The 22,255-nt window shown below is 50.6% G+C and overlaps 1 protein-coding gene across 7 annotated transcripts in view; it reads left to right on the forward strand.

The window, feature by feature from the left end:
• The window catches only part of LOC147673140 (uncharacterized), a 285,024-nt gene that overhangs the window by 54,608 nt on the left and 208,161 nt on the right, over positions 1-22,255 (forward strand). For all 7 annotated transcript variants that reach the window (XM_086946870.1, XM_086946874.1, XM_086946871.1 and 4 more), the window contains exons 6-7: positions 15,339-15,450; positions 16,225-16,532. In XM_086946870.1, the coding sequence (XP_086802996.1) occupies positions 15,339-15,450; positions 16,225-16,532 (420 nt within the window). The remainder of the gene's footprint in view (positions 1-15,338; positions 15,451-16,224; positions 16,533-22,255) is intronic.

Below are 22,255 nucleotides of genomic sequence, written 5' to 3' on the forward strand. Positions count from 1 at the left end.
CCGCCGCGCTGCAGGAACTACAATGCCCAACAGGCCGTGCGCGACGCATGCGCAGGCCGTTCACGGCATATATCGGCGTCGGATATTGCCGGACGATAGCTGAAGCTAGCATACCCCGAGAGGACGTAAGGCTGGCGTTTGTCTCCCTTTCTTCAGAGCGGGATCTCCTGAGCCTCTAGGAACATTCCACCGGCAGTGTGAGCGGAGTCGTCCGCCCTGCCTCGTTTGGCATCAGTGCTTGCCAGCTGCCTCATAAAGGGGGAACAGGAACTATCGACAGCGGCAGTGGGAAGTCCTTCAGAGCAGGCAAGCCCCTAAGGCCTGCTAAGGGGTTCAAAGCGGTGACTTTAACCGCTGGGGCAGTAACCCCGCAGCATAACTCATACCCTGCCGCAGCAAGCGGAACTCGAGCGGCATTTTCGGCCGCTGCTTTGCACAGTGTCCTCCGTTGGTGAGCTATCAGGACGGGGGCTCTTGCGGAGGACGGTTGGTCCCTACGGTTCGCTTGGCATTGTCGGCTGAGAGGGGTTCCGCCAGGAGTTGCTGAACGGCGAAGGGTATCGTTGACTTTTCTTTATTGTTTAATGACTATCTAGTTCTTTGCCTCTGTCTCACTCCCACAGGAACTCCGCAGCCAGTCGTTGGCTTTGTGCACTGCAGGCATTCCTCTGTGGCTGTTCTCGCTGTCGACCCTGAGGACCAAGAGGTTCACACCGCGCCAGCAAGCGCCGATCCGGAAAAAGTGGTACCCATAGTCCATTTTTGACTAACTTTTTCGATCATTTTTAGGTCGAGGGACCGTAGGCCAAGCCGGAAGTCCGGAGAATTATTGTTACTTAGAGTGGCTACTTTATCCCGCCTCTCTTTTTGTCTCTCCTCCATTGGCTGGCTTCTTAAACGGAGGCCAGCCATTGGAGGAGAGATGCGTCACTCCAATTTAGCATCGTCTTTTTCGGATTTGGGGGCGTAAGTTTTGCAGTTCTTTAGACCGTGACGTTGTCTGTCACTCAGAACCAAAAAATCACGCCCCCAAATTCCGAAAAATTTAGAAGCTTGCGGCCGACATTTTTTTTTCACCGCAGTGAAGGTGAGCATCGAGCCTCTGCCTCTGCCCCGTTTATGCCGTTTTTAGTGCTCCTGCACCCCTGTTTGATGCGCCTCCTGGTGTGGGTGTCTCTAGGGGATAAAGTCCCCTTGCAGCGGCTGGCGGTGATCCTCTTGTGAGTCTGAGTGTGTGAGTATACTGCCGTCTTTTCCGCCAGGAGATAATGGGTTCCCCAGCACAGCAGGCCTCTCCACCACAGCCCAGGGCACGAGAGTTCCATATACCAGTCTGTGCGTCAGATGCAGGGGGGGGCGCAATCCTTCGCAGGACCCACCGAGGCTTGAAACGTGCAGCAGCACTCCCAGTCACAACTGGTCTCAAAATGGCGTTGAGCCTCAGGCAGGGCCTCCCGACCTCTTCAATAGTGAACCTTGGGTACGTTATTGGTGCGCTTTCACACTGGTCAGTTTGCTAGAGCTACAAGCTCCTGGCTGCCGCGCCACAGGGGTTCTCCTTGTCTTTGCATTGAATCAGCTAGGGCACATCTCCGAGTAGCATGGGGCTCCTCAGCACTTTTCCGTAGGCTGGCCGGGCCTGCCCCAAGCGCCAGCAGCCCACTGTTGGACTCGTGGCTCCTGGGTCCCCGGGGGGCGGGGGGGAGAGAGTGGGCGCAGCACTCCCTTCCGCGGTGGCCGCAGCAGGCTCAGTTCTCCGAGGCTCAGGATGGGGCGTTCGTTTTTCCTTTCCTTCTCCCTCAATCAATCAATCACGGCATTTGTATAGCGCGCTACTCACCCGGGAGGGTCTCAAGGCGCTGGGGGAGAGGGTTACGTCACTGCTCGAACAGCCAGGTCTTGAGCTGCTTCCTGAAGGAGAGGTGGTCCTGGGTCACCCTCTCGCTGTTACGGTCAGGAGTCAGTGGCAGCAAAGCAGGCCAAATCTTCTGCAACAGGCCAAGGCCGCAAACGCTATCGGGCTGTCCGGCTATAGTGTCTCGGTCGCCACACCGGAAAGCGGAAACCACTTATACAGTAACCACAATAATCCACCTCCAAATTGTTTTTATCATAACGCTGAATTGAGTTACCTTCCTAAATGAGCATTGCTTAAGCCAATGGCTCCGGCCTATAAATGAAAGAAGCTCTTAATTTCAACACTCAATAACTCATTATGCATGCTCTCTCATTCGACCTTGAACTCTTGAATTCATGCATTCATCCATTGACTCGATTTTCAATTCACTCACTTATGAATGAATGATGAGATTTATAGAGCGCAACTATCACTCCGTGTGGGCATCATGGCGCTAAACCAGAAACGAGACAAGAGGGGAGAGCAGTGGTACGATTCTACCATATCAGATGAGTGAGAAAACTAAATTGTCACACTCCCTTTGCAGCCAAACCTCCTGACTTTCTCAATGCCAGGTTTTACAAAGTCTTGAATTCAACGTGAAAATCCACATGACTAAAATATTGCGCAGCACACCTATAGCAATCCTAGTATTTGCAAAAATTATGTAAAAGTCATAAGGGAATTGTTTTTTTTAGCTTTGCACATCTACCAGACGTGATTGACTGTTATGTCAAAGTGAAACATGCTGTAATTCAAAAGCTAACATATTATTAGATTGCCATGCCAAACAGATATATCTTTCTCCGTATTTCCTGAAGAAAAAGTGAAAATTGCACACAAGTGCACAAGGCACTGTGTAATCTGCTAACTAGTGCCGTTCCACTCCTTGAGACAAATTCCTAAACCTAGATATTTGTCACACTGGCGCTCCTGGCGCTGCTCTGGAACAAATTCTCATTCTGCTCATGTCCAGCTGAAATTACGTTTTACGAGTAACTTACCCAGATGGTAGCATTTTAAAGTAATAAGTATTCTGTTACAAACTTCTGTAAAAGTCATTTGAATAGGATATAAAATGCTCCCCCTTTGCTTAAAGTAAAAAAAACGTTTTTGAAAGTGGAAAAGCATTTCTTGTCTGCCAAATTTGCCACAAGTACAAACCTGTTGCAGGGTTTGGATGGGGGTGCGAACAATGAACCCGCGCTTATTGGTGGGAAACGTGCTGCAGGGTGGCTGTACATCGAACAGAAAGGGCTCGGCGTCAGCTAAGGGGCATCACTAAATCACGCTATCAGGACAATCCTCTCAGAAAGTCAAACCATATTTTCAGTTATGTCAATTTTCCCTTAACCCAGCTCTAGTCACTTATCTCTGATCCCCTGCCTTCAGGAAGTAGCCAGCTGGATAGCCGGGTGTGAACTCAACGAGAACAAAACTGAAGTTATGCAGCTGGGCAACAACTTCTGCAAAATCTCACTAGCCCTCTACAGTAAGTTGCCTTCCTCACAAAGCTTTATTTGTATGTCTTGCCTCTAATGTGGTCAGGAGATGTTGGTAGTATGACCATGAGCGTGCCTCGTAGATTCACGGGGTGGAGGAGGGAGCGGGCACACTGTTAAAGAACCGGGCAGTCGTCACACAACTGCAATGAATGGAAGACAGGGGAAATTTGGTCAGTGGTTTCTCCGGCTTCTGCTGCACTGAGTGCATATTCTGGTATAAGAATAGAATCTACAGCCTGTGTTCGCGTGGTGTTGTGGGTTGACGGGACAGACGGTTTCCCCTGCCACCAGTGATGTGATGTGGCATCGCAATGTGAAGCAGGTAATCTCACCCTCACATCAGCCATGCGAAGTCTTGGGTGTCCCCCCCCCCCTCACTACGCAATATAATGCAAGGTATGTGCACACGTGGACTAGTATTCAAAAAGTACACTGTAAACGTCCTCCCATAGAGTTACCTCGCCTTTGGAACTAGTTAATGCTTAGATTTCATTCTGGAAACATTTCCGGAGTACTCCTGAAAAGCTGCCGCAGCCTCCAGGAGCGCTCACAATCATAACCCTTTCGACGTGCACTAATGTACCTTGTAAATATGTATTGACACACGTGCACTCAGCAAAACTGCGTTTCTGCCCACTAACCTATGTATGCGTTTGTCCACACCGCCACCAATCTCGGCTGTCTTACCTCCCCATTATCACCCTGGGTCAGCATTTACCAGACCCCCCAGGATATAGCGGCATGGATTAGCAAATTTAGCGGCAAAAATATGGAAAGTTAGCGGCATAAATATGGAAATTTAGCGGCATTTTTGCGGCAATTTATTTGACTCATAGTCATTCATTTTCAGTCTGAAATCAATGGAAACTGTTTCAGCAGAATATTCCACTTTGCAATAGGCATGTTTAAAGTTTCTGCAGCTCTACGGAAGTACAGCTCCAGTCCTAACCTCATGGGAGGGAGCTAGATTTCTCTCTGGGATGTTCTAGTGCCCATGTGTGCACCCCTGCCGGGGCATCGCTGCCTCCCGGATTTGTGAGGCAGGACACCTCTTCCCCAGGCACCCTAGGGTGCAGGGTCGTTGTGAGGTTGTATAGGTCAAGGAACTCTTTTAATTAAAAATATTTGGTAGAACGCACATATCCATCCTTGTTTGCATACAATTGTGTTGCAAGGGGGCCATGGGTCCTGATGCAAGCAAAGGCAATGGCTCCTTTGACTGCTGTTTGAGTAGTAACATGCAGCATTGTCGAGACTCAGTGAGTCCTCAGAGTTTTGGGGCCCAGTGCCACAGCACCTTTTGCACCAATGCTAGCCATGCCCATGTTGGCCTACATAAAAAAAACTTAGAACAGAAAGCAAGGCTTTGAGCCCACAATACATGAATTTATTTTCTCCAAAATCAACAAAAATATGCAGAGAATTATTGAAATATGCAGATATTGGTGCACCTCAGTTTGCTTTTCCCATGTGCTGGGTTAGCAAGCCCTGTGTTTTTCGTTATTAACCTACATCCCTCTGCGCGCTAGAACACGTACACCCATACTTAAAACGGTAGAGCAAAACAGAAAATCCCACTGTGATAGTGACTTATTTACAGATCTGACTGAAGGTTCTTAGGTGGGCATGAAGATATAAAACAGTCTTGTTTACAGTCTGCTTAAAATGAGCAAAGGAACCTTAGGTGACTCAAGTTTTGTAAGTATTGAGTGGCCAACCTATAATTTACTAGACAATCATAACAAAACACACTCCTGCAGACACTTATAACTTAGAATGGGGACATGCATCTAGCGCGGAGGAATAGACTTTTACAAGGGTTGCACACCAGAAGCTAATTTCCCGAAAAAGAAACTGCCAGTTGGCCTGTAAATTAGTTTTTTGTTTGTTTTGTCCAATTTGAGTATTCCTCACTGCTTTAAAAAATCTGCATTCAAATTGACATTGTTATCTTCAGGACCCACTGGAAGCTGTGAAGTTGAACTTTTGTCTGATCTTAGTTTGCAGATATTTTTATTTCACAATCGAGGGCCTTACTTTAGCTTACCTGATGATGCCCTTTACTGTTAAACGCCTCGGCATTCGTGCGTTTTATAAGCCCTTCACTTACTTACTGTTGGAATCACAGTTGACCGGAGCCTAGTATCAACAGCTCAGAAATGCAGCCATGTCACTTCCCTGTATGTTAGCCGCGGCAACAGATAGTTATTAGCTTTGCACCTTCGAATGCAGAAGAACACGAAGAAGAATTATAAATAGCGTCTGCTGATTGCTGAAATATAGCAAAGCTCATTGTTTCACTCACCCAGCCTGGATTTAAACCGCAGTGACCTTTGAGCAGGGTTTGTCAGGTCAGCACTCGGCACGCTTAGTGACATCGTATCAGATTTCTGTTTTCCCTTCTTCGCTGTTACACTTAACTTTTAGTTAGATTAATTTGAGGGGTTGCGAGATTTGTGTTCAACACCACGGTGTGGATCGGACTGTCAACCTGAGCAGCAGACCAAAGATAACATTTCAAGGAGGAGCGGAAGGTTGCATGGATGGATGCCTCCGAGACCTGAATGACGGCCACTGCGGAAATGAAGCGTTCGATAAAAATGGAGATTCCCAAAGAGAGGTAATCGGTCGCTGTAATGAGACCCCCAGTAGTGAAATTAATTCACACCATATTACACTAGAATCGCTTTACACCGAGTTTTGCAGAGTTTGGCAGCCAGGAAGCAACTCTTTTATGGCTGCACGGCGACACCTAGTGACGTGTGTGCCGCGTGCACCCAATAAGAAGCCTTCATTATTTCCTTTCTTCAGGGAGACCCCTTTTTAGCGGCCAAATCAGCAAATATCGCGGCCATCGCGCTAATCTGCCGATTTCGCGGTTTTTTCGTAAATCGCGAAATGCTGGAGCGTCTGATTTACTTCTGCCCTGTGCACCATTACATCTCTGCCGTGGCCAGGGTGGAAATGGGCCGGTGTAATGCTCGTGAACACTATATTCATGCACCAGCCCCTTCCATAGCATCTCTACCGAAGAAAGCATATTTACTACGTATCATTACACATTACTGGTGGAATCGTGCATGTCTGCAAACCAATGCAGGAGTGGATTCATATTCGTGGATTCAAACCATAAATTTACTCTGTTCAGAAGTAGAACAAAGCCGCGCACCGGGCTCATGACTCGGCCCCAGTGTGTGCGTGAGGGTGCAGCAGTACGTGTATGTGTGGGGGGGGAAGGGGTGAGGCAGGCTCTCACCTCTCTCGGGCCTCCCTCGCAAGGCTGAGGCTGCCACCATCACCACCCTCTGTCCAAGACACCCCCTTTAATTCCAAGAGCCCCCTGCCGTGGATAGAGGTACGTGTCCATTTCTTTCTCCGAGTTTTGGGGGTCCTTCTTGGAATGTTCTCTCTGCCAGGTTGGCACCTCATATGTCGGAGACAGACCCCGCACCGGAGACACTGCTAAACTAAAGGTCTCTGTGGCCGTATTAGGAGGAAGGTCAATGCCACCGACAGCTCGGGGGCATTAATGCGAGTTAATAGTGCCCGAAACTTGTCTCTCACTTTCTCACCGCCCCTCCCCAGATCAATAATTCCCCCGCCCAAAGGTGGGTGTCCCTCTCTCCCCCTCGCCCAAAGGTGGGTGTCCCTCTCTCCCCCTCGCCCAAAGGTGGCTGTCCCTCTCCACCCATCTTCTAAAGGTGGGTATCGCTGTCCACCCCTCGCTCAAAGCCTGGTGGTCGTCTCTCCCCCTCACCCAAAGGTGGGTGTCTCTCTCTCCCCCTCACCCAAAGGTGGACACAATCACGCCAACTCTGTCACCACTTCCACTGTCCTCTGCCTGAAGAGAGAATTTTCTGTGCTTATTTCCTACATTTGGAATTAAGGACGTGGCATCAAGACGGCAATCCCACTTAATATTCTAATGAATACATCAGTATCTTTTGTGCATTTCGAGAAGAGTGGGATTTTTATAGCAGGCTTTAAAGCAGTACATTATCTAAATGCAACACTTTACTTTCGAATCTGCCAATGAACTGTATAAACAGCTACCCACATTGCAAAATGAATCCATTATGATGTTTACAAAGCTCTTCTATTTAGTTTTGCACGCTACACGGATATCCCAATGATGATACAAATGCAAAGCTCTCTTAATGTGGTCCTCTTCCAGCAAAAGGTATAACAGTCCTACTGCTGAAACACCCACGTTTCTTTTTCTGTAAACTTAATTCTGATTTACCTCATGCATGAATATCCTGACATTCATGTTTTGCAACATTGTTATTTATTTGAAGTACCTCTCTTCTGTATTGCATGAATTAAATACATATTTTATCAATAGTTAAAACCAAGTCAATATATAAACAAGATTAAAATACGTAGGTATATATATAGGTTCACACTGTTAATCTATAACCAGTTTAATTGAATTGTACGTTTGAGTTAAAACAGGCCATGTGTTCTCTGAAAGGAGATATGCAGTCTTCCATTCCGAGATATTTATTTCAAAGTTTTTAGCCCTGGGCATGCATATGTTGGAGAGCAGTGGTGTAGCACTGGCCCCCGCAGCCCCCCGTACGGGGTGGGGGAGGAGGCGAGCTGGAGGGAGCTCTGTGTGTGTGTGGGGGGGCTCTGTGAGTGTGGGGGCTCTGTGTGTGTGGGGCTCTGTGTGTGTGTGTGTGTGTGTGTGTGAGGCTCTGTGTGTGTGAGGCTCTGTGTGTGGGGGGGCTCTGTGTGTGTGGGGAGCTCTGTGTGTGTGGGGGGCTCTGTGTGTGTGTGGGGGGACTTTGTATGGGGGGGCTTTGTGTGTGGGGTGGGCTGTATGTGTAGGGGGGGGCTCTGTGTGGGGGGGCTGTGTGTGTCTATGTGGCTCTGTGTGGATAGCTTTTTTTGTAGGTGGCTCTATGTGTGGGTGGCTCTGTCTGTGTGAGGGTGGCTCTGTGTAGGGGGCTCTATGTGAATGACTCTGTGTGGGTGGCTCTGTGTGGGTGTGTGTCGCTTTGTGTGTGTGGCTCTGTGTGTGTGTAAATGCAATAGGTCCTGCATTTGCGAGCGATTAAGCTATTGGCATTGTAAATGACAATGCCATTTATTTAATGATTAAGCTATTGGCAATGTAAATGACAATTCCATTCATTTATGATAGAAAAAAAATAATAATAATTCATGAGCAATGCCAATAGCTCTACTTTTAATAATGCCGAGACCATTGCATTGTAAATTCTTGTTTGATCATTTGTCGAAGTCTACACGACTCAGACGGTGCCAGTAGGGATGCCCGGGTTTAAACCCTGCGTCGACTGTGACCGACTGATGTCGGCTACCGACCCCCATCTCCGGTGCCTTCACTGCCTGGGCTTCGACCACGACGACAAGGCCTGCCCCGACTGCCGAGCCCTGATGTCCAAAGCTAGGCGGGAGCGGTCCCGCAAGCGGCTCGAGCTCCGGCCGTCGGCCCGCGCCGCTCGCGGTCCCGGTCCGGATGGAGGTCGAGGGACCGGTCGCGGGGTCGGAGCCACCATAGCTCCGGGGGTCGTCATCGGTTTTCGGGCTCAAATTCCTCAGGTAAGCACAAGAAGTCGAAGAGGCATCATCGCTCTTCCGACTCCCCCGACGCTCGTGCGATGCGGCCGGGGGTTTGCGTGACACCACCTACGCGGCTCCGCCAGAGTCGAGGGAGTTGCGGCCTGCTCCACACCCACCGGTCCCTGGGTGGCACATGACGCCGGAGGAGATCGAACGCTTCCTCATGGCCATGAGGTCGCTCACTCCCCCATCTGGTTCCGCGCCGCCTTTGGGCCCAGCGGTCCCGGCTGGGGGTCCCAGCGGCTTGGGTGCTTCGGCCCCGATGCCGTCGGGTGCTTCGGTTCCGACGCCGCCGGCGACTTTGGTCCAGGCGCCGAAGGGCCCCACTGGATCCGGTTCCGGATCCGGGTCGTCGCCGGTCGAGCTGACTACCTCGCCGGCGCCGACCCTCAGGGTGTCGCCTCCTGGAGACGCCGTCCCCGATGCCTCCCTCGATTCGGTTCCAGCACCGGACCGGCGCCGCTGGGCGCCGCACTCTACGCCGCTTGGAGAGTTCTACTTCAATGCACCGGCCCCATCCAGAACAGGAGATGGGTGACGAGGAGTATTGGGAGGGGTCTGAGGACCCTCTGGCACAAGAGTGTCAGTCAGTTTGGAAAGGAAGGGGACCCCTACTTACTAGTGGTTTGCTAATCGTAGGGAATACAAAGACATGGGTTGAGAAGAAAAATAGCAAACCATTGATAATATTAATGCCCTTCTTACACCCTCATTGTGTATATTATTTACATAGACAATAATAATTCAATTAGGCAGCAATATATGAAAAATATATGATTATTTTATTTTTCTTGTTATTTATTTTACTTTTTATATCTTTTTTCCATTTTGGACAAAACGATTCTATATTTCTTGTATATATACACCTATATTGATTTGATTCATAGAAAAACACTAGTAATTCATAACAATAGTAATAAATAACATACAGTGCTCAATGTGAACAAAAAGACAAGACAATATACATCTAAATATAAACAAGTGCTGTACGATATGTTCGGTCGATGGGGAGTTTATGAAGGCAAATGCGGTAGAATAGAACTCAACGCGTTTCGGCCTGAGGCCTTCATCAGGTGACCGTCATTCGTTTTTTACAGAGACAGGTGTACAACAAATTCTGTGATTAATTTGTAGAGTAGATTCGATAGTTTTTTAATGAAAAAGAGATTTCAGCAGGAGTTTTGTCACACTTAATTAAAGAACAGGTTGAAAAAAGGGTTTTATTTAACGTGAGAGGTATGTCATCTTTGTGATTCTTAGCACTAGAACCATTCCTTTTTTCCAGACTTGTGGAGCGAGCTAATTCTGATAGGTGATATCTTCCGAATTTTTTAGGTTCTTGTGATCGAGAGCGCTTCTCCGTAATGATGGGGGTCTGCTGGTATGCACTTCCAGGCGTGCCGGCGTGAAAAAAGAGTGTCAGTCTCAACAGGACTGGACAGGTGAGCTTGGGGATGCCAGTGGGCTGGACACTTCGCCAGACACTGGTTTTGTCTCCACTCCTACCGTGGCTACGGAGGAGGGGGCTTCCTATAGTGTGGTGCTGATGCGGGCAGCCAAGGCCCTCCCCGTCGCGGCCGTGAGGACTAACCTCCTCACTGAGGTCCTTAAACCGCAGTCCAGCTCGACTGAGCCTCTGCTGCCGTTTAATGAGGCCTTGTTGGACGTTCTGCAGGGCACTTGGTCCAAGCCCGCTACAGGTCAGCCTGTAGATAGGAACGTGGCCAGACGCCACCGCCCGGCTCCGGGCGACCCTTGCTTCCTGTCCACCCACCCCAACACCGACAGCCTGGTTATCCAGGCCTCCAACTCCCTATCCGCATTCCCGACGAATCCCCCCGATCGGGATTCCAAGAGGTATGAGCAATACGGAAATTCTCCTCCCTGAGTTTGATTGCGGTCAGTCAACACCGCCTGCCTCTTGGGCCGCTACCACAACTCTCTGTGGGACACGGTCGCGGACTTGCTGCCACAATGCCCGGAGGAGGCACGGGCTAAACTCGCCCACACCCTTGCGGAGGGCCGAGATGCGGCACGGTATTCCATCCGGTGTGGGCTGGATACCACGGACTTACTGGGTAGAGCGATGGCAACGACAGTGGCGGTTCGTCGCCACGCCTGGTTGAGGTCCGCCAACTTTTTGGCTGATGTCCAAAACACCCTTATGGACATGCTGTTTGATGTCCGTCGCCTTTCTGGCGATAAGGCAGACCATGCGCTTGAGCGCTTTAAGGACTCCAGGACTACGGCCAAGTCCTTGGGCCTCTCGGCCCGCGCCAGCAAACGGGTGCCTTTCGCTCCTTTGGTGGCCAAGGAAGGGGCGCTCCCACGCATCCTGTCAGCCACAGCCCGTAGACTAATATCCAGCACGGTGGCGTATGTGGAAACCGCCGTGGCGGCGGTCGGGGACAACGGCGAGGCCAGTCAACACCTACCCCTGCAGCATCCGCCTCTAAGCCCTCCTAGTCCCTGCTTTCAGGCCCATGTGACGCCAGTGGGGGGCAGGGTTCGCCATCACCACTTCCACTGGCGGACTGTCACGTCAGACAGGTAGGTGCTGCAAATCCACCGAAGGGGCTACTCCCTCCCCTTCGAGGCGACCCCTCCAGCCATGCAACCGCAATACCACCGCGTGTCGGGGGATCACTTGAAACTTCTACAAGAGGAATTTACGGCCCTCTTGGCCTAGGGGGCCATCAATCGCGTTCCTGGGCCAGAAGTAGGGTGTGGTTGTTACTCCCACCACTTCCTGGTACCCAAGAAGGGCAAAGGGGGCCTCCGCCCTATCTTGGACCTACGGAACGTCAGCGGCTTCCTCCGGAAAGAGAAGTTCAAGATGCTGACATTGGCTCAGGTATTGGCTGCCCTAGACCCGGGAGACTGGATGGTAGCGTTGGACTTGCATAACGCTTACTTTCACATCCCCGTCCTGCCGGCCCACCAGCGCTATCTGCGGTTCACGGTAGGCCACGAGCATTTTCAGTTTACCGTGCTCCTCTTTGGCCTTACCAGCGCCCCACGGGTGTTCACGAAGGTGATGGCGGTGGTTGCAGCTCATCTGCGCAGGTTAGGGGTTTCAGTCTCCCCTTACCTCGACGACTGGATGTTGAAGGCGGGCTCGCCCCAGACAGTCGTCAGCCACCTCCAGACAACGGTAGACCTCCTGCACCAGCTGGGGTTTTCCATCAGTGTGCCGAAGTCACAGCTGTGTCCCTCTCAGAAGCTCCTCTTCATCGGAGCGGTTCTAGACGCGGCGCAGTTTCGGGTTTATTCTCCCGAGCAGCGGGTTCGGGATATCCTACTGGTGCATCACACCAGGTGGCGAATGTGGGCTCTGCAGTGGGACCTGAAGTTTCAGTGGGCCCAGCATCAGGGCAACCTGTCTGACCATATCCTGATCTCGGAGGGCACTGCGAGACAGCTACAGTGGTGGCTCACGGACCACGATTGGGTCAGCGGCAGTTCCCTCTTCCTACCCCAACCGGAGCACGTAGTTGTGACAGACGCGTCCCTCCACGGTTGGGGAGGCCACATGGGAGAGGCGGAGAACAGAGGCCTCTGGTCTCCGGCGGAGTCCCGGCTCCATATCAACCTTCTGGAGCTGCGGGCGATTTGTCTTGCACTGAAGGCATTCCTCCCCTCTGTCTGGGGGAGTGTAGTGCAGGTGTTCACGGACAACACCACTGCCATGTGGTATTCCAACAAACAGGGCGGGTGGGGTCGTGGACCCTCTGCCAGGAGGCTCTGCGCCTCTGGCAGTGGCTGGAACATCAGGGCGTGACCCTGGTGGTTCAACACCTGGCAGGTTCTCTGAACGCCAGGGCGGACGAACTCAGCCGTCGGTGCATGATGGATCACGAATGGCGTCTGAACTCGGACGTGGCGCAAGGCCTCTTTCTGCAGTGGGGAGAGCCTTGGTTAGATCTATTCGCCACCGAAGAGAACACGCAATGTCATCAGTTCTGCGCGTTGGAATTTCCAAGGCTGCACTCGCTCTGAGACACTTTTCGGCGCGAGTGGAGTTGCGGTCTGTTGTACGCCTTTCAGCCTATACCACTTCTGCCCAGAGTGCTGAAGAAGATCAAGCGCGACCGGGCCCAAGTCATGCTGTGGCTCCGGACTGGGTGCCAAGGTACTGTTATCCTGAGCCACTCAGTATGTCAGTCGATCCCCCGGTTCGTCTGCCTCTTCAAGAGGAGTTTCTGTCGTAGCAGCAGGGGACAGTCCTCCACCCGAACCTGTCCAGTCTCGTCTTCCATGCTTGGAGATTGAGCGAAGACAGTTGAGGCCATTTGACTTGCCTCCTGAAGTTTGTAATGTGATTCTGGCAGCCAGGCGTCCCTCCACAAAGTCGGTATACGCCTGCAGGTGGAAGAGATTTGTGGCATGGTGCACAGCAAAGGCTGTGGATCCACTCTCTGCCCCCCTTTCTGAGGTTCTCGTCTTTCTTTTGTCTCTTGCCCAGCAGGGCTCTGCTCTGGGCAGCATCAGGGGCTATCTTTCTGCCTTTTTAAGGCTCCCTGATCAGCCTTCTTTGTTCAAGTCCCCAATTGTAAATAGGTTTTTGAATGGCATCACACACATGTTCCCTCCTGTTCCATTCGTGATGCCTCAGTGGGACTTGAACCTTGTACTTACTTATTTGATGTGCGCTCCCTGTGAGCCACTTCATAACTGTCCTCTCCGCCTTCTTACTCTGAAGACTTCTTTCCTGGTTGCCATCACCTCTGCCAGGAGAGTGAGTGAGCTCCAGGCTTTCTTCCAAACCTATTTTCCTTTCTGTCCCTGCGGACAAGGTTGTGTTGCGCACAAGACCCTCTTTCCTGCCTAAGGTGGTCACAGCCTTCCACATCGGGCAGTCCATCACCTTGCCCACCTTCTTTCCGCCTCCGTATCCCACAAAGGAGGAAGAGAGACTCCACCTTCTGGACCCAAAACGTGCGCTCTCGTTTTATCTGGTTTGCACATGCCAGTTCCGGGTGGATGACCAACTCTTTGTTGGTTACGTGGGAGCAAAGAAGGGACGGGCGGTGCGCAAGCGGACCATCTCTCGGTGGGTCGTGTTGTGTATTAAGGTATGCTACTCCTTGGCTAAGAAGGAACCTCCTGTTGGGCTGAGGGCCCATTCCACTCGGGCCACGGCGGCTACTACTGCCCTGGGCCGGGGAGTCCCCATGCAGGACATCTGTCAGGCAGCTACGTTGGCCTCGCTGCACACGTTCGCAAGACACTACTGCCTGGACAGCCAAGTCCGGAGGGATGGCTTCTTTGGCCGTTCCGTCCTCCAGGACTTTCTGGTGTGGTTATTGGTTCGCAGACCCACCACCGGTGTTTATATTGCTGGGGTATCTATTCTAAGGTAAGGAATCTAATACTAACCTGTTTCTTTCAGATGAACAAGTTACTTACCTTCGGTAAGGATATATCTGTAAGAAACAGTAGTTAATATTAGATTCCTTACAGCCCACCCATACTCCGAACCGATATCTAGGGTTAAGGTCATCCCCTTTCAGGGCCCTAGTTTCATGGCACCAGTGTTCGTTTTTATCATGGCTCTGCGTTTCTGGCGCGGAAAAGCTGTGTCTAAGAACAGACGTCAGCACGCGGAGGCGGCGTCTAAGTACTCCGACGATGTCATCACGGCGCTGACGACGGACGCAGAGCCGCAGACGATGCCTACCGGCGCGCAAGGGTACTGCTACGCAAAAGATTCTGGATCCAGTCTGACGCCTGGGGATATTCTAAGGTAAGGAATCTAATACTAACTACTGTTTCTTACAGATATATCGTTACAGAAGGTAAGTAACTTGTTTGTTTAGTAGCGTCCACGAATGGGCCTTGTCATGGCGCTGAGTCATTCTTGCACTATTCGATGCATTTTGTGTAGTTCTAGTGCCCATCACTGGAAGCGACACTCTCTTGTTTTAGTGGACTGTTGCTGCCTTGGCGTAAAACTTCTATTGTTATCCATTCACTTTCATAATTGGGCAGTGCAGACTCCTGCTTCCTTGTGCACGGCTGCATAGGCGGGCAAGCGTCTCAGAGTCCTAAAATTTCTGTTGCAGTGTAGCCCTCTTTCTTGTTTTGCTTTCATTCAGTTACTTCACCTATTGTCCCACATAATATAAGGCACAAGAACAATCTTTTAATTTCTGGTCCTTGAGACTAGAACTGTTCTGAATTGCTGGGCCACATGAGCCTAGTGGTTGACTGTTTAGTGATTTAAATCAGTCTTCTGGGTGAACATGCAGTTTCTTCCTGGTTGTAATGGGCATGTTTGCCCTTAAGATGTCTTAGCTGACCTCTTCGTGCTGTTACAGTTGAACTCTGCTTAATTTTGTACTTAGTTGATGCCAAAACGAAGGATACAGCTGAGAAAGTCGCCACATTTGTTGCTCAGATGGGAACTGAAGTTGAGCAGTTCAGCAAGGAGAACAGTGAGAGCAATCCAGAGTTTTGGTATGCATTTTATTTTGGCTATGCTTGATATGGCAATTGTGAAAATTAATCTACTTTTTTAAACAGATAAGGCCATTCAGTAGTTGGTATATACCTTAATATGCCCTAAAACAAGGTGAAGAATTCCTATCCGGCAACACCCAGGATATTGTTTGTCATCAAGACCAAACCTTTTCAGGTTTTTGTCCTCTGTCCAAGTAGGCCCAATCACCAGCATACCACTTGGCTGCCATTATGCAATACCACTGTTTGGATCCATGATAGGCAGATTATTGCTTCTGCTGAAAGATGTCTGTCCATATGTGTAAGTTTCTCAGAAATGTACACACTGTTCATTAATGCAAAAGTCTTTGCTGTCAAGTCAAGCGCACCAAGGAAATGCAGGGAGCACTGCTTGTGGCATTTGCAGTAGTTCACCAAAAGTGTGTACAAACGTTTGCAAAAGGGTACTATTTGGGGGTGCTTAATCTTCAGGAGGCTTTTTTTTTATACACCAATACGTGTAGAAGCTGACCATAATAGTGGCACCTGTGCTCCTGAAAAGCACAAGTGCCAAAGGGCCTCAAAAACCGTCTGTCCAAGGCCACCATGCATTGACTTAGTGATCTAGGTGCGGTAATTTTAGCTTCATTGTGAAGAAAATGCTGCTATCATTTGTCACCTCACTTCATGGAACCAAAAGGGACGTTTAATAGCTCCCCACCTTTCACAAATAATGCTTGTTCAACTTTGTTTGCGAAGTGTTCTTTTAACCACTTTTTTCTTTCTATTTAGGTTCTTAAAAGAAAAAGACAGCGCTGCTTACAAATATTATCAGGGAAAGGTAGCTGAATTGCGGAAAACTGAAACCAAAGAAAAAGCAAGTGACCCCAAGAAGGACCAACAACCTGAAGTGGAAGCTGACTCTGCAGATGACGACAGTGCTGAAGCTGCAATGGCATGTGAAATTTCACCCGAGGCAGCAAGCCAAGATGATGTCGCAAAGAAAGCTCCTGTCCGTACACTCCCTCTTGAAAGAGTCACTGCTCTAAAAGTTGGAATGCTTCCCGCCAAGAGAGTATGTCATGTAGAAGATCCTAAAGGTGGGTGAATTTTTAATCTTAGCAATTTGTTTTGCTCTTGGCATTTTATACCCTTTACATTCTCTGGTTGCATTCAGTGTTGGCAGCTGGGTACTTTCCAGAGTACAGGGGTGGAATTCTATTCCAGCAAACTCCACTTATTCTGGGAGGCTTTCAGTGTGTTCTTTCTTCCCTCACCCTTTGAAAAACTGTTGGTGGGGAAACTGTTTAAATTGTGCATTTTAAAGCATAATTTTCGCAGATTTGCTCAAGTCATAGGCTTTGAAAGAGCTGTCCTTAAATTTCCAAGTACCTCATTGAAGTGTAAACCAATGAAACCTGACACTCCCATAGGGTTGGTACCCCACCACCCCTTGGCCCATACCCCCTCCCCACCCCCACACTTGATTTGAAGCAATATTATGGGCACACCCATTTGCTAAACATTGTCCCCGGTGCAGCATTGTTATGATTGCTCCTATATGCCAATAATTACATGCAATAGTCCAGTAGCAGGCTTGTAATTGATGCTCTCCATATACCATGGCGACCATTGCTACCAGCATTTTGTCATGGTTGCCTTCTTCCCAGATGTAATGGTCGTATGCCTAAAACTACGTACAAAGTGACTGCACCTGCATTTTGTCAAAGGTGCCCCATATACGAAGAACTACTTCCAGTGTGTTGGTTCTAATTTTTTTTCCATGGATTAGGCTCCATGTGGAACCAAATATCTCCAGTATTCCAGTGTCAATGTTTTGTCCCATGTGGCAAGTTTTATATGTACCAAGCTTACTTCCCGCGTGCCAGTGTTTTTTCGTGTGCTGTTATGCTACAAATTCCCTCGTATATACCAGCACTAGGATTCAGCAGTTTTTGTCTCCTAGCCCTGAATTGCCTTCAGTATGCCAGGGATACCTTTAAATTTAATACATTCACACTTGTGTTAGCTTAAATTCCCGCACTCGTAGACATTGCCCTACTCCCTCATGGTTACTCTGCACTCTACAATCCTCCCTTACTTGCTCTCATTCACCTTTGAACTAACTTTTACTCATACTTTGTCTTTAAGTTTTACTCATTTATACTTTTGCTTACTCTGCCACTTTCTCTCTCTCTCACATGTATACACCCACACTCTGAGACCACATTTTTAGTTCTCGCCTAGCGTTGCTGCATACATGCGCAGCTCACTGTGCGACATTTATTGCTTACAAGGACTTTCAGAAGAGGGGTTTAAGCCCTGCCCCTCATTTCCGTTGTCTGGCGTCACCGTTTATGCTAAACTGTGGCCTACCATTGGAAATGAGGGTGTTCGAGGCATGTGGGCTGCTGAATTCATATCTGTGCATAGATCGCCACCTAGTGTTGGGTCCGGATGATTGCACATTGTTGTCCTGGAAGAGTCTTCGAAGTATCACGAGATAGGTGGCTCCTCCCCTGGACTACAGTGCGCATGGGCATCGCCTCCATCCCCAGATTGTTTTTTTCCGCCATTGGGTTCGGATGTGTTTCGGTTCCCTCTGTCGGAATCGATAGTTGTTTAACTTTCCTAACTTGAGACCAAAAGGCCTTTAGGATTTGCGTCGGTATTGTCCATCGTTCGGGTCTGTTTATTCATCGGCTCGAACACTTGCTGCCCTTCCGCGTGCTGTCGGCACGGACGGGCCTACACGACGCTCCAGACTACTCAACATGGAACGAACTCCGTTTAAGAGGTGCCCGGTGTGCACCTCAAAGTATTCACACCTCGACGTGCACCCAGTGTGCAACAAATGTTTGTCGCCGGACCACGATGAGGCCAGGTGTATGGCCTCCAAGTTCCGGTGTAAGAAGACTCTCAAGCTTCGTCGGGCCGCTAGACTCCAGGCCCAGTTATCAGCGCCCCCGCCAGACAACATCTTTGAGACGTTGATGACGACACCGTCCTGCAAGTTTCGGACTCCAGCCCGGCGTCAGAGGATGAAAACTACGATGCGGGAGACGAGGAGTTTGAGGAAGTCGTCGGAGAGGTAGGGGACGACGACGGGGCCATTGCCACCGTGGAGGATAGCTCAGAGGAGGAGCATCCTCAGACTGACTCAGGGGTCAATCCCCATTATACGGCCCAGGTCGAGGGATCGCCTTCGGGCCTTACCCAAGACCTCAATACTCGTCCCACGGCCCCACCTCCGGGCCCGGCCACGGACATTGGTGATGCGCCACTCCCGGTACAGAAACCGAAAGTTAAGCCATCAGGGTCCACACCACCGGTATCGAAACCGAAAGTGAAAGTCGCACTGGTGGGACAGAAGGCTCCAGAGGCCTCAGCGCCTAAAAAGTCCAAAATGGCCGCCGAGATCAAGAGCCACGCCAAGATGGCCGACCCGAAGACCCTGGTGTTGAAGGCGAAGACGACCGAAGCGGCCGCGTCGGCGCCGAAGATGGTCGACGCTCTAAAGAGCCGCGTCGACGCTAAGAAGGTCGACGACCCGAAAAAAGCCTCGAAGAAGCGTCAAGACGACCCCAAAGCTCTGGCTGCACCGATTCCGGTCGAAAAGGCCAAGGGTGGTGATGTGTCGGCTCCGAAGACCGTGCCTTTGATCGCCGACCCGACTCCGGACTCGGAGGAATCGCTCGAGCCGGTCCAGCCCTCACCGTCCTTGACCAAGAAGGTCACGGAGTCCCTTCAACGTATTCGGAAGGATGCATTGGCTCCCGAACCGAAGGATGTGGTGCCGAAGCCTCCACAAAAACCGGCAAAGGCGCAGACGCCGATCCACTTCACGCTGCCGCCGAAGACGACGCCGAAGGCTTTCGCTTCAAGACATGGGGCCGGGGTGCCCTTGAAGCTGGTGTCGACGCCTAAAGCGTCATTGGTGGTGCCGAAGCCTCGGCTCCAGCCACTCGCGGACGAGGAGCGTCGAGAGGTTGTCATCGACGCCAACACGGGCAAACTCTCTCTCCTTAAAAGGAAGATCACCCCAGAGCCAGTGTTAGAACATTTTCGTATTCCACTCAAAAAGAAGTTGGACTCTGCGGGTACTTCTGCCCCTATGGAGCCTGCATCTCCACAAAATCTAGAACTCTCACCAACTCACTCTAACGCTGGGGAAGGTGACGGAGATGAGGAGGAGGAGTACAATTATCCAGCGTACTCGGATCCAGAGGAGGTCAATGAACCTTGGTATGCTGGAGGCGACCCTGAGGACCCTCAGTCAGGTCACGAACCGCAGCTTTTTGCAGCAAAAACTTCTCCAACAGAGGACTCTGCAGCCTTCAACGCTCTAATTGAGAGAGCTGCGGCTAATCATGATGTCGACCTCCATGCGGACCCAGTGGATGTCGATTTTCTGTTTGACACTTTCTCGGTGGCTGAAAAGACGGTCAAGACATTGCCTATGCTCAAGGGAGTGCTGAAGCACACGTCTGAGGTTTTCAGGGAGCCCACTCGGGCGCGAGTCATCAATCCTCGTATTGACAAAAAATACAAGGCAGCGCCCACTGATCCAACGTACATCAAGGGACACTTGCCACTGGACTCTTTGGTTGTATCCAACGCACGCAAGTGGGCAAACTCGCAGACCACGGGTGATGCTCCTCCCCCAGACAAAGAATCGAAAATCTTTGAAGCCTCAGGAAAACGTATTGCTGCGCAGGCAGCTAATATTTGGCGCATTTCAAACACGCAGGCCCTACTTGCACGCTACGATAGGGCGCACTATGACACCCTAGAAACACTTCTGCAGCACTTACCTGATCAGTACAAAGAGGGAGCTGAAATGTTAATTCAGGAGGGGAAGCTAATCACCAATGCTTCCATTAAGTGTGCACTGGACGTGGCTGATACCGCCTCCAGGGCTATAAACACTAGCGTGTTACTGCGTAGACATGCATGGCTTAGAATATCAGGCTTTAAACCAGACATACAGACAACCATCTTAAATCAAACAGTTAATCCAGACCACCTGTTTGGCCCTGAAGTGGATGCAACCCTTGAAAAAATGAAGAAAGACACGGACACTGCTAAGTCTATGGGGGCCCTCCAGTCCCAGCAGTTTCGGGGTGGTTCCTTTCGCCGCTCCAATAACAGAGGCACCTCAAGGGGTCAGGCATCACAATCCACGCAGTACTATAAAAGCAACACCCAGACCTCATACACCAACAAGGGTAGAGGTGGTTACAGGGGCAACAACGTCAAAGGCAGGGGACGTGGAAACAACAGCTCCAGGGCCTCCACCACCAACAAACAGTGACGCCCTTTCACTGCCCCCCCGACCACACAACACCGGTCGGGGGGGAGACTCCAGCAGTTCCTGCCCGCGTGGAAATCCATCACCACGGACAGGTGGGTCAAATCTCTTATCCAATACGGATACTGTCTGGAACTTACTTCCACTCCACCAAACATACCTCCAAGAAACCGTCCTATGTCCGGCGAGCACTTGCACTTGTTGCAGCAGGAGGTCAAAGTCATGCTGCAAAAAGGGGCAATAGAGCTCGTGCCACTGCAAGAAAGTGGAACAGGAGTTTACTCTCTGTACTTTCTAATCCCCAAAAAGGACGGATCCCTCAGGCCCATCCTGGACCTCAGGCCCCTCAACTGGTACATTCTGTCAGAACACTTCCATATGCTCACGTTGCAGCAGGTTCTCCCTCTGCTTCGGCAGGGGGGCTTCCTGGCTACGCTGGATCTCAAGGATGCATACTTCCACATTCCCCTGCATCCTTCACACAGGAAGTACCTCCGATTCACAATTCAAGACCAGCACCACCAGTTCAGGGTTCTGCCTTTCGGGGTCACCACAGCGCCAAGAGTTTTTACAAAGTGCCTGGCGACTGTGGCGGCGCATCTAAGACGCCAGAACATCCACGTCTATCCCTATCTGGACGACTGGCTCATTCAGGCAAAGTCAGAACAGCAGTGCGCCGACCACGTGTCCCGCACCATTCATCTCCTGCACGATCTGGGATTCTCACTGAATTACCCGAAATCCCATCTCCAACCCGCCCATATACGGCAGTATCTGGGCGCGACAATAGACACTCTGGCAGCCACTGCGCAGCCAAATTCAGTGAGAATCGCCAGTATCCAGACGCTGATCCAACAATTCAGACCTCAGCACTCGCTTCCAGCGAAGGTGTTCATGCAGTTGATAGGCATGATGGCCTCCTGCATCTCCATCGTCCCGCACGCAAGGTTACATATGCGTCCGCTCCAGGAGTGCCTAGCACGTCAGTGGACTCAGGCTCATGGGCAACTAACAGACCTAGTGTTGGTGAGCGGTCGGGCGTACAACTCTCTGCATTGGTGGAATCCACAAAACCTTTGCAAGGGCCGACCGTTTCAGGAGCCAGTGCCACAGATTATCCTGACAACGGACGCTTCTCTCCAGGAATGGGGAGCGCATGTACTCCACTACACAGTGCAGGGCCTATGGACACTACAGCAAAGGAAGATGCACATTAATGTATTGGAACTGATGGCGATCTTCATGGCCTTGAAGGCATTCAAAGTACATCTGTGCAACAAGGTCGTGTTGATCCGGACGGACAACATGACGGCCATGTACTACATTCAGAAGCAGGGAGGCACACACTCTCCGCAGCTGTCTCATCTGGCTCAGAGCATGTGGAAGTGGGCCATTCAGAGGAACATCTTCCTCATGGCGGAGCATCTCCCAGGCAAGGACAATCAGATGGCGGACCTGCTCAGCAGGCACAGCCACCAAATGCACGAGTGGGAGTTACATCCATCAGTACTC

This window comes from Lissotriton vulgaris, chromosome 12 (assembly GCF_964263255.1).
Source record: "Lissotriton vulgaris chromosome 12, aLisVul1.2, whole genome shotgun sequence".
Taxonomy (NCBI): Eukaryota; Metazoa; Chordata; class Amphibia; order Caudata; family Salamandridae; genus Lissotriton; species Lissotriton vulgaris.